The 13,556-nt window shown below is 37.7% G+C and overlaps 1 protein-coding gene across 4 annotated transcripts in view; it reads left to right on the top strand.

Moving 5' to 3' along the window:
* Positions 1 to 13,556, top strand: part of LOC129731958 (cGMP-dependent 3',5'-cyclic phosphodiesterase-like) — a 120,777-nt gene that overhangs the window by 14,665 nt on the left and 92,556 nt on the right. For all 4 annotated transcript variants that reach the window (XM_055692369.1, XM_055692366.1, XM_055692367.1 and 1 more), the window contains exon 3: positions 1,482 to 1,598. In XM_055692369.1, the coding sequence (XP_055548344.1) occupies positions 1,482 to 1,598 (117 nt within the window). The remainder of the gene's footprint in view (positions 1 to 1,481; positions 1,599 to 13,556) is intronic.

Raw genomic sequence — 13,556 nt, 5'->3', positions numbered from 1 at the left:
CGGATTTTCCCTTCGTACCGACTGGGAGTATGTGTGTGGCTGAACTATGAACTTTTGCCGCTATAAAAATGCCAAGAGTAAATGAATGAAGCCATCGTACCTCATCTTTCCAACAACAACAAAAAAGATTTCTTTCGGTAAGAGATACAATTTTATTACTCGCAGAGCTATTTCCATCTTACTCTAGCGCCTCCTGGCTAACTAAACTTCGTGAAACTAAACGTGAAACTAAACTTAACTTCGTGCACTGATGGTAGCAATCCAATTTCAAGCGTTCCCATAAATCACTTCCCAGGGCAAACGAAATTGGACGTTTCTCATCTGTAGAAAACTGAACGAATCTCGTTTTCGTGTCGCGGGTGTACAGCAAAGTCCGCATTAACTCGTATACGTTCCCGACGTCCAAAGTTGCGCTGTAGCTGTTATAGTTTTGACGTTAGTTTCGTTTGAGTCTCATGCAATCATCATAAAATCATAAAAAAATGTTATGATAAGATTAGATTCAACTTTTTAGAAAGTATTCCGGTTTATGGGTTTTAAGCAGTGGTGGGCATTGTTCCGCTAATTCGCTAATTAGCGACGCTAAAACTCAGTTAGCGATTTAGCGATTTCGCTAATTTTTGAGCTGGTTAGCGAAACTGTTAGCGTCGCTAAAATTTTGGCCTTCGAAACGCTAATCGCTAATTCGCTAAATTTTGTAGAGAAGCGACAATAGAAATATTTAGGAAAACTGTGAATTGCTGATGGCGTACGTAAATTGCTCCGAAAAATGAACATACTTTACTGCGAAAGTTACTTTTGTCAGTTTTTTACCCTATAATGGAGTTTCAGTTATCGTACAAGCCACAGGAGCATTTTGAAGAACAAGCACAAGGTCTAGATTGAATTTTCGGCACACCAAGAACTTTGGTAAATTGCAATGCGCTTGAAATTATGACAACTTTGGTTCTACTTTTTCAGATAATGATTGAATTTTTATGAAAACTTTTTTTAAGAGTATCTATTTTCAATGCAATCTAAATAACTTTTGTTATTCTTGTTTATACAAAATCAAATAAGAATACCGTTTCGTAAACCTCTTACTGTAAATAGCTTTAAAAAGTAATTGTTTTCGTTTGTTTAACCAAAACAGATCAAAGTGGTCCAAATTTTACGAAACACGAGCAATAAATATAGCGATATGACTATTTACATATTAAAAAGTTAGCGATTAGCGATTAGCGAAAGTTCCGCTAATGTGGGTTTAGCGTTTAGCGATTATCGAGCTAAATTTTCCGGTTAGCGACTTAGCGATTAGCGTCGCTAAATTTTCGGTTAGCGGTGCCCACCACTGGTTTTAAGCTATGGGAAGCACTCGAAAAAAAAAAATCATTTGAACAACCCAATGGAACACATTTTGACAAAATGTGAATAATTTGCTTTGTAGTGTTTATTTTTATCGCCTCTTTTAACTTTTTAACTATTCTCTCTGTCTACTCTAGCTCAAAGCGCTGACGAAGTCACCCTACGTTTTCCTGGTGCCGATTCTACATTCCAGCGATGAAGGTCTCATCCAGGTTATCAACGATAACATCCTCGATAAGGAAATTCGCTTCTCGGTAAGTGCAAGTTATCAGCAAGCAAATTAATTGACCGCATAAACCAACCACGGTACACGGGTGCGTTAGTCAATCTGCCACGGAGAAGGAAAAATTGTGTTGTTAGCAGTCTACTAGCAATTTTTCGGAATAAACATGTTGTTCTTGAAATTAACCCGCACTTCAGCTCGCCAATGTTCTCCTGTGTTCAAGCCACGCTTCAAATCGGCAAAGGGAACACATGCAATCGCATCCCGAGTCGAGTGCTTAGATAAGTTTAATTCCATTTAAATCAAAGTCAATATGTCTTAATAAAGACAACAACTTTCCGCTCGCTAAATTGAGCGCTTTGTCGGAAAAGTCTCGTTCCCAACAATGGGCTTCAAATGATCCGATGATGGATGGGGAAAAAATTACTCGCACAAGTGTTGTTTCTTTGCTGGTGGATTGTCAAGATTTTCCAACCAATTTCGCTTTCCTACTGTTGGAACAAATGTTTCTTATCTTTCATTTGGCTAGGGAATATCCCACTCCAACGACGCGAAGAAGCCGAAAACTTTGTACATTAATAAAAAAACATTGACAACTTTCTGGTGTCTTTTCTGATGTTTTTATTGTCTGCCATGATGAAGTTGGCATTTCCATAATGCGCCATTTAATCATTGGGGAACGGGTTTTAGTGTGACAATCTTGAGATGAATAAACAGCATGATATATTTGTGAAATTGCTTGAATCTAAGTTCTTGCGATTGCTGAAATCATTGAGACTACAAGAGGCCGAAAAATTCAGAGGTTTTACTATGACAGTGATTTTAAATAGGCTATAAACTCTGGAAAATGGCCAATTACAGCGAATTTATTTAAGACCCACCTTCAAATTATTTTGCGGTTTTATTTTCGCTATTCCTTACTCCAAGACTGTTACAAGACTGTTTAGTCACTTGAAATTATGCTCGATTGATGCCATTAAAGTAAAAAGTATATACGCATTTGAAATTACTCCCAGTCCAGGTTCCTCCCATCGAAACGGAAACTGAACATTTTTATTAGGATAAATTTCCCGGTATTCTAACCACAACAAACAAGCGAGCGAGAAAGCTACATGCTTTGATTGAAATGAGAAATCCTAGGTTTGCCAGGATGACCATGTTGAATAGATCTCTCTCTCTCCCTTCTCATTACGATTTCCTGACTTCTTTTTATGCTGGATTATTTATCGTCCGTAACCGTTCCATTACGGGTGCACCTGGGATTCTAACTAACAGTCCAGAAACGGGACTGTTGATTTTACAGTCACTCCACGAGAATGGGTCAGTCACAATTACCAGTCACTTTTACGAACAAATGTCTATTTTGAGTAATTACTAATTGAACAATTTCCGTAAGTCGTTGCATTTATCTCTCTTGTTTAAGCAACCCTTAAAATGATAAAACAAATCATCGAAACGTCGAATAGTTGAACCAAATGTATACCTACATACTAGTTGAGGAAAACACAGTGTTTTCCCAGGCTTCGCGTTGACTGACCCATAATTGTAGAGAAGCTGTACTTGTCGTTCGTTCAAGCTCCCACATTACTCAAAGGGATTTTTCTGTCTACCAAAAAAAGATACAGGATTATTTTTTTTTTATTCACAAGACAAAATGCTCAGGGGATGTAGTATCCATCATTTGTGCGTCTGCCTATCAAACGAATCCCGTTACAGTTTAGTTCGACACCTTCATTCCACACGGTGTTCGGGCGAAGAAACGCGAAAAACTTCCTTAAACATTGATTGAATCAGATTGCAACGCGTATGTTCAGGAAACGAGAAAGAGAAAAGAGAAGGGGGGCAGCGGGTTGGAGGTGAGTATTGACAAGATACGGTACAAATCGATTACTGTGCTTCTGCTAAAAACAGTAAAATACAGAAAACGCTGGCGTTAGGTTTATTTGCGTCATTTCATTCGCAAAAGAATCAGTGAAATCCGAGCTAACGCTTAGTCCTGGTATTGCTTCTAGATGATGTTCCTGTTGAAGAGTGGAAAAAGGTCAAGTTTTTTGTGTGTTTAAAGGAAAAACCAGCGATGTATATTTTTAGATTCGCAACTTTAGGCACAGCGACACAATTATTGAGAAGCGAATGATCATTACATTACATCTACAACTTCTATTACTAACAATTGGCTAGAATAATTTTTCATGCAGAATAAAATGCTAGTCAGACACGATTGGCTGATAATTATTATCTTTTGAATCTTCTTTTCAATTTTGACACTTGATAGAAATAATTCTCAGGGAATAATTAAGTCCTGTCAGAGGCGCAGTAGGTAGTTTGAAAGAACTCAATATTCAATAATTTTTAGTATAAATTATAATTGCCACATTCATATAAAAATCCAAATTAATCCACCTAGCGATCAGACCAAGCCTTTCTCATCCGAACTTATTATTTTCAGAAAAAATACACCTTGACAATATTTGCTGGATTTATTTTTTCCTCTAAATAACAAATTTTTGGTAGCCAACAGTAAAACTATACCGAACATTTGAAACATAACATTCAAACACATATGAACATACATGAACATATGCAAAAAACGTGGAATAAATATGTTTCAAATATATGATGCAAAATTTTTCTTTGATCTTGGTATAATCGAAACGTCGCTGGACTCGATTATATGTACTTCTGAGATAATGAAGTTTCGTGATTTTAACATTCTGGTACTTTACAGACGAAGTTACAGTCCGATTGCATTGAAACTCAATAGGGTGTTATGAGGCAGCTAGACCTTTCATTTGAAACTAATTTCGTGGAAATCGGTTCAGCCATCTCTGAGAAAAGTGAGTGATTTTGAGTAGGCTTCGGAATATGTTCCTTTTCATAGCTGGATTTCACATTTTTAAACATAACAGGCAAAGTAATAGTCCGATTGCAAAACAAATTTATAGGGTCTTATGGGGCAACTAGACCTTCCATTTGACACTGATTTTATGAAAATCGGTACAGCCATCTCTGAGAAACATGAGTGAGATTAATCACTCTCCAGAACACGTTTCTTTAAATAACTTCTGAACCACTCGTTCAATCTTCATGAAACTCAAATGTTAAGGGTTTCTTAAGTAGCTCGTTCATTTAAAACCTATTTCATTAAAATCGGTTGAGTTGTTTCTGAGATAATGATGTTTCGTGATTTTCACATTTTTGAACATAACCTCTAAACTAAAAATCCGATTGCAATGAAATTCAATAGGGTCTTATGGGGCAACTAGACCTCTCATTTGCAATTAATTTCATGAAGATCGGTCAAGCCATCTCTGAGAAAATCGAGTGAGATTGGGAGAGCGTTACACACACACATACACACACACACATACGCACACACACATACAGAAAATGCTCAGCTCGAACTGTCGAACTGAGTCGATTGATATACGAGGTTCGACCCTCTGGAGCACTTTTCTACCTTTGGTTTTTGCAGTGATTGCTATACCTTTCTAGGAGAAAGGCAAAAATCTGATTACAATGAAATTCAATAACAACCCACGGGGCAACTAGACCTTTCATTAGACACTAAGATTGTGAGAAGCTCCATAGCCGCAAGGTTACAGAGTCCGCTTTGGTAAGCGAGTGGTCGTGGGTTCGAATCTTAGTAGAATCAGGCCATTTGGTTGTCAACGGACTTTTAGCATGGGTTTGTTCTTAGGCTACCCACCACGTACCCTTCCTTCAATCTGGATTCTACAGTACCTCTGTTGACTCTCCTCGTAACAAAAATAAGTCTCTCTTATAATAAAACTAGAGTGAGTAACATATGAAAGTTCTCTCCAGGGAATTGTAACTAGGCGATATTGTTAGGATGGACAGAGGCTCGGTATATTAGAGCAGTAAGCTTGAAACGGAAAGGTAAAACTTACACACATCACTGATATGAATGATAAGCGTATCACTTACTTCATTAGTGATACTGCCAATAATTTGAAGTGCGGAGTACAGAAAACACTTGGGCAATATCACAATGGATCTAATCTCTGGTCGCAGTGTTGAGCCCACACAGGAAAAAAAAGATTGTGAGAATCGGTCTACCCATTCCTGAGAAAAGTGAGTGAGATTGAAAAGTTGCACATACACATACACAAACACACACACACACACTCACACACACACACACACACACACTTACATACAGAAAATGCTCAGTTCGTCGAACTGAATCGAGTGGTATATGACATTCGGACATTTGGATGACTTTTCACTTTTGGTTTTGCTAGTGTTTGCTATATCTTTCTAGGAGAAAGGCAAAAGAGATGAGCTTGAACTTTCTATAGCGAAATAATGAGTAACACGTTAAGCATAATAAGCATTCACGACGCTATTTCAACAACGTTTATAAAGATTGAGATATGAGTTTTAGAAAATATGATGAGAAATTTCACGGCACAGGCAAGTAAATTTAAAACCAATTTCAAGAATATACGAAGATATGAAGAACAGAATAAAACATAGGTGAAGGAAAAATAAACCACGAAGAACATTCATATTAATAAAAAAAAAACAATTTAACTCAAAGCAAGTCGTATTATTACAATAGAAAAAACTAACATTTAGACTCAATTTGAAAACAATTCGAAGTTTCACAAAATAATGTAAATCTTAACGAATTTGATATAAAGCAAACATCGCAAACGAAAAATGTAGCTCTTCTTAGAAATGCTGTTGGGGCCACGCACAAATGTATGTGCTTTGTGTAGTGAGCAATTCCACAAAAAATTTGCAATCATTTTAATCGAAAATTTTTTGATTTGGTTGATGGTCAAAAAAAGTCATTTAACCCTCTAGTGCCCAATGCCGCCATTTCGCGGGCTTCAGTCGAAGTTCCGAAAAGCTTCAATGAATACTTAAAAAGTGTTTATAATGGTTTAAAGTGATTTTACCGAAGTCCGTTCAGAAATTAATTTGGGCACTAGAGGGTTAATACCGTTGTTTTTTTTTATCACGACTCGTTTTCGAGAACCTATATAAAAATGTAAAGCATTTGCTGACTACGAATATTTTTAGACTCAAAACGGTTTGTTAGATCGGTGTGCCGTTGTCGGCAATGTTACAGATAATCGGTTTCAGAGAAAAATATTGAAAAAAATGAAGCTATGCGTAAATATACTTTCAGATTATTTTTTTCTGAAAAATCTATGAAAAACAGTTTTTTTTCAAGAGCATGTAATGAGCATTCAATTATTTTGATCATTTAACAATAGTTTTTTTTCTCTTTCCTGTTGGGTGGGTCACAGGACCAGAAATTTGGATTTTGGTGGCGGGCCTCGATTCAATGGAAGCCAGGGTGTCGCACCACTATTGGGTTTAATGGTTTCCACTTGCTGAATAAGGTATTATTGAAAGAATAAAATTCACTGTCTTATTGGGAGAAGTCATCCCAATATCTGACGGTTGTATGGAGTATTTATCAAAAAATTGCTATCTCTTTTGAAAAAGTGCTTCAAAGTCACATTGTAAATGTTTCAATTCAATTTACATTTGTTACCAAAGGTTTTTTACTGATCCATAAGGCTTTTGTAGCTTTACTTATTACTTTTTCTATGTGTGATTTCCAATTTAATTTGCTGTCTATAGAGTTAGTCCTAAGTAGTTGACTTCTTGAGAAAGTTCTAATTTCGTTCCATTAAGGTTTTTGACGTAGAATTACGTCTTACGGCAACATACACAGGGGGCCAGTTTCATTACAGGGATCCAATTTCAAAAACCAAAAACATCGAGAGCGTCACAAAAATTGTCCATTTTCAACCGTTTTAAGCTCAGTCAGTTTCCAACCGATTTTCGTCATTTTTGCAGTAAGCGATTGGAAAATCAACCAAGCACCCGTCCAAATGGAGAAAGTTGTAATCTGATTGTTCGAACTGTTGTACTATTGAAAATTGTCAAGCCTTGTCGAAACGCAAATGTCGATCTCTGATTGGTCGCACAATGCTTCTTTCCCTAACAAGATCGACAGAATATACCTAGTTGACTAAGAATGCGCGCTTTGTGTTTTATGTATAATTCATTCCATGATTGTGCCGATACCACACGGACTGCTGGATGGCAGCAGATAACAGAAATGCAGCACTTACGTTATTGCGTCTTAAAACAAAACGGTTATAGTTCGACATCACAATTTCCACCTTCATACTCATGTTTACCGTCGGCAGCATAAAACATGCACGATCTGCTTCCATGCGACTTTAGTCATATCTATTTTTTCAGTTATCCCAATCCACAACGTGCAAAAAATCTATGTCAGAGCGGATATTGCGCGCTATCTGGACCATGAAGCATTTATGCGATAAATGAACGAAATTTGCAACTACAGCAACCAGTCTTTCTCAAGGCTGCTAAATATATTTGGAAGAGCATAATGAATGGTTATTACTAAATTACAACTTTGATTACAGTTTGATGCTGCTGCAATTGCCCATCAGTGTGATGTATATCACGATTCATTAACACTGTGCATCACAAGCGGTATATGCGAAACAAATCCGATTCCAAACAGAAATGTTCAGCCAGTTCTGCTCACGGCGCTGAGTCCGTTTTAGAAAATTCATAACACTTCATTAACAAATATGTAACGTCTTTAAGAAGACGGTTGTTGCTTGACATCACAGCATAATTACGACCCTTATATCCGATACGAGAACGGGAACATCTTCCTTCAAGCCGTGCAACACACGATACATGTGTCAACCTATTGTTGCCTTTATAAGGCAACAATAGGTTGACAAGAGGAATGTAACAATTTACTTGGAGCAGCAAACGTACGGCGGTCTGAACCTTGCGGCAAGTGTAATAGTAGAACGTTTGTTGTAATCCGCCAACCAGGAAGCAACCGAAAATGTTTTCCTTACAACGAGGTACGACCTGTTGTGACAAATTTCCTGGCTCCTTCGTCGCTTGCCTCTGGGGCCATCTCAATGATGATACATTTGTTGCCAGGTACACAGTTGACGATAAAATAATGCGCTTTCGCGCTCAAATTTCGCTTATATACCGACAAACGGTGAGCAGCGTAGCCCGTCCTCTTTTTTACGAACGTAGTAGGATGATATAACTGGAAATAATTTTTCCAGTAATCTCATTTCACTACGTGCGTAAAAAATCTTTGTCAGAGCGGATATCGCGCGCTATCTGGACCATGAAGCGTTTATGCGATAATTGAATGAAATTTGCAACTGCAGCAACCAGTCTTTTTCAAGGCTGCTAAACATATTTGGAAGAGCATAATGAATGGTTATTACTAAATTGCAACTTTGATTGCAGTTTGATGCTGCTGCAATTGCGCAGCAGTGTGATGTATATTACGATTTATTAACACTGTGCATCACAAGCGGTATATGCGAAACAAATCCGTAAATGTCAATTTACTAAGTTTTCATCATTACAAACCAGTCACTTCTTACAGCATCTCAATCATACTCATGGTTCATAACAATTTACAGAAGGGGCATCTTTGCCGATTGAGGATTCCGGCCTTTCTCTGGTTAAACTCCGTCTTCTTACAGTATCATGAAATACAAACAATCTTTATATTCATATACTTGACCATGGATTCCGACGATACCTTCGGAAAATTAAAATTCTTTCTGATTTGTTTTTTTAAACATTTAACAAGGCTGAAATTATTATCTGTTACTGCACAGTTTAATTGTCTGGTAAATACAACTAATATCAAACATTTCTAGACAAACATTTCAAAAGGTCCTATCTGTTTTTATAGTTTTTCCGGAGCGTCTTTTTGTTTTGGTAATGGTTCAGCTATAGTAACTCCCCCAAGCGATGTTTTCATTCAGAAAGCTAGAGTGATCCCTCCGCTATCAACTTGTGCAAATAACGTGTCATAAAACATGTTTAATGAGTTGTGGAGATTGAATGAAAGTGATCCATCAACAAATCGTTCAAAGCAGATAGGACCTTTTGAAATGTTTTCAAACTGCCTCTTATTTTTATCGATAAAGGGGTCAAAATCAACCCAGCGTACTACCTGGACACGGTTTTAAATAAAAATGTTCTGCCTCAAGCTGAACTATTGTTGGAAGACGATTACTACTGCTTCCAGCCCCATCCCACACCGCAAAGGTTGTTCAGGCGTGGTGTGAGGAAAACTTGACCGATTTCATTTCGAAGAATGAATGGCCTCCGTCGTCTTCGGATCTGAATCCACTGGATTATTTCGTGTGGGGATACATGATGTCGAAGCTGAACGACTATAAAATAACAAATTTCTAGCAATTCAAGCGAGTTATCACGAAAATCTGGGACGAGATGCCGATGGAGCACGTGCGCGTCGCTTGCGACGACTTTCTGAGACGTCTGAAGCTGGTTCGATCAGAGAAAGGTGGTGTAATTGCGAGATATCGTCTGTGAAGTATCTTTATGAGTTACTGAATAAAGCTATGAAAGCCTGATCCAGATTTTCTTCTTATTCTTTGAAAAATTGAGATTTTCCTGTGTGACCGGACTTTTATGTCACCCTGTAGGTTCAAGAAAGCAAATATAAATTGACCTATTGGGACGGGGAGACTCTGTCATTTTTTTTTATATTGATACAGAGAATATCACGGAATGGTTGGTGTCTATTCATGTCGTCTGTGCTAGGAATGCTCGCATGTGATTGGTTCATTGTTCGCGTAAATTTGTCCTTGACACTTTTTTTTTGGTTTTTACCGCTTTGCAATGAAAAAATAATGATAACTAGCGTATTACAAAATTGTTCAACATTTTATCTATCCAAAAACATATTGGTTATAGTTATCCATTATGTGGTTATGCTGCTTTTATCGTTCGAAATCTGATGCAACATTTGCCAGTTTCATTTCTAATTTTACAGAATGCATACCAGTATTGAAAACAAAGACGTAGTCCCACGTCAAAAAAACTCGTGTATCTTTGTGAAAGCAGCATATATCAAATGATGTCATGCATTAAGACATTAAGATTATCCCCGAGATTATTCAAGACACCAGTAGTCTAGATACCTTAGTGTCAGCTGGAAATGAAGTCATATTTCTGTTAATATAAACAACACGGCACACGATTCGGTCGGCGAAAAAATTTCGGGCATCAATTTTATTTACTTGTTAGCATTTGGCACGGATCGTGTAATCAAGCCGAAACATGATTGCTCAATTATTATAATTACAGCTTCATTAAACATCCACTTTCTTTTCTGCTCATCAATTCCCTCCGGTGACATCGCATCAATCAAAAACCCGTCTGTCGACCCAAATCACGCGTAAAACTGTCTAAGAATACACCATTTGCGTTTCCTACTGTGTGACGCCTTCATCCGCCGGGGGATAACCTTCAGAAGCCGATATTATGTTACTGTCTCGCTGCCCTAAGGAATCGTACAATATTGGCTGGCCGGACGACCTTTGTTTCAATCCTCATTATGCATTCTCCATCTCTCGCGCATCGGCACACATCCGGCCGGTATTAGTGGGTGAAGGCCAACTGGATAACTGGCCGTCGCCGAAACCTCGACACCATGCACCAAAGGTCTCTTTTCCGGCAGCCTCCGGCAGGGCACCACAATTTGCGTGGACGCGATAGGGTGATTCAGGTTGTCGCATTGTCTACGCTGGAAAATCGTTCATTGCTGATAACGTAACGTTCATCATTATAATTTTGCAGTGATTTATAAATATATTTGTTGAATTCCACATATCCAAAAGCTGTGACTGTAACCATCGTTGTACACTAATAATGGCAACGGAGACTATCGCTAATGACATCGGAATAAGTTGCTTCGTTACACGCTGCCAGATGGGTGGTATCATATGGTACAGTTTTTTTCGCCGCCCAACGTGTTTGTTGATTTTCTCTCGGGACAAAATGTATGGGCTAATTGGCTAGCTCATTCAAACTTACGTGTCGTTTGGTAACGATGAATCACTTGCTCTCTCGTTAGTACCGTTTTTTTCTGTTGTCCTAATGAACTTCAAAAACTTCCGCGCTCATAAAACCATTGAATGTTATTTCACTGGGTAACAGACAAACCAAGACATTGGATCTATTTTTATTTCGAATCCAGTTTTATTTTGAAAAATATGTCTGGTATATGACTTTTGTCTATTATGGCATGTTTTCTGCAATTATTAGTGTTAAAAATGTGAAGTTTGTTAATCAAAAGGTAAAAATTATTTTGAAAAGATAAATGAGTGCTGGTATGAATGATTCTGTGTTCACGTTCGCCGGGAAGACAGACTACTCATAAGTCATTAGTGTTACTTTCGCTTTTCCATTTTCAATAGAATTCCTTCGATAACTTATTCCTAACAAACATTGATTTTAATTGGACGCTACTTTCTCGCTACAAACATGCTTCATAACATGCAGCGTGTATTGTTGCACATAATAATCCTGGTGTCCCTAGCTCTTACTTGTCCATAAAAAAACTTTATCGGTACTTTTCGTTTTGACCCCACTGACGGCACATCCGCTCTATAAGGTTAAACTCTGGAGTGCAAAAGTGAATCAAACTGTTCAGTTTCTTGTTTTTTTGCTCTCAACAAGACTCGACGAAATCAGTTGAAGCATGCCATGGAAGCAGTAGGTATTTAAGAAAACCGTTTTCACTGGCTAAATTCCAAATTATCATGTGGGAAGAATGATACCTAATAAGTAGAATTAAACTCGCTATTTTTCTAAACTGTCCTAAGTTTCTTCAACTTATTTTTTTTTTGTTTCAAATATTCAAAAAAGTTAATGATGATATTCGCTAGTAATTAACAAATTGGTTTTTATTTTTTCCAATGTCATTAACTTCGGTTCTTTTTTCGCTCCACCCTCCACCGTCGATAAACCCGGCGATTTGAGCTGGCCAGAGCCTAATCAATCTTAAGTGGCATTATACAGCAAGTAAAAAAAACGCCATCTGATTGAATTGACACGTGTCATGTCGTCCCCTACAGCTGTTTCGCAAGCTGGTTATCTTATCTGCAAACACGTTGTAACTTACAATATCTAGAATTTTCATACCAATTTATAGACAGCACTAAAATATTTGTTTTTCGTACTCAAATGAAGTGCCGTTTTGCTACACACTGTATGAGCAACCCTCTGTTGTGTTTGTATACACAATTGATGCGTTATTTATCGACAGCTACGAGCAGACCAGATCGCAGCATGTTTATTCATTAGGTTGTTCCCGGATTCGAGCGACAAATGGAAATCAAATCTGGTGCTTGGATCACACCCCCGCCGCCCGTGTAAGCTCAGATAAATGCAGAGAATCGCGGTGCGCTGATGTGCTGTACGAAAAAACGAAGACCGACTGACAAACACCGCGATAGAATGAAACTTTAACTCTTCCAAAAGACCAGCTTCTGCTTCAATGCAAATGCGTGTCGAGAGCTTAGATGCGTCATAGACGATTTGGTCCAGCAGTTTTTTTGTTGTTGTTACAATTGTTGCTGGAATTACCATGTTGCTCGAATACGCATGACGGATACGCATGAAACAAGAAATCAATTTACACCACCTAATTTTATTGGTTTTTCTCGCCCTACACCACAGACAAAAAAAGTTGAGGCTTCGATTCACTGACTGGACTCCTCTGTCCTCAAGGTAGATATTTGTTTACCAAATGATGCGATCACATCGGATGATTCAGCTGAAGATGGCGGATCAAACGTAACACGTGTCATAGTGTTAGTTGCTATATAATGTGAAAACCTCATTAAACCTTTAATTTGCATCAAAAATGGTTAAGATGAATTCTTTCTAGATCTATGTTCGTCATTTAGATAAGAAACACTGGAATCTCCATTGACGTGTTTTTTTATTATTTGTTCATTAACCCAGGAAAGATAATCTTTTTCTTGCGTTGAATTGATACATGAATTTTAAATCGTTTGAAATGCAATTTTTCGTTTAAAATTTAATAATGAATGATCATTACGGTGTTAACACATCGATACATAACAGATATATACCCAGATTT

Source organism: Wyeomyia smithii, chromosome 3 (genome assembly GCF_029784165.1).
Source record: "Wyeomyia smithii strain HCP4-BCI-WySm-NY-G18 chromosome 3, ASM2978416v1, whole genome shotgun sequence".
NCBI lineage: Eukaryota > Metazoa > Arthropoda > Insecta > Diptera > Culicidae > Wyeomyia > Wyeomyia smithii.
Note: the sequence above shows the minus strand (reverse complement) of the source record. Positions and strands in the feature narration are given on the sequence as shown.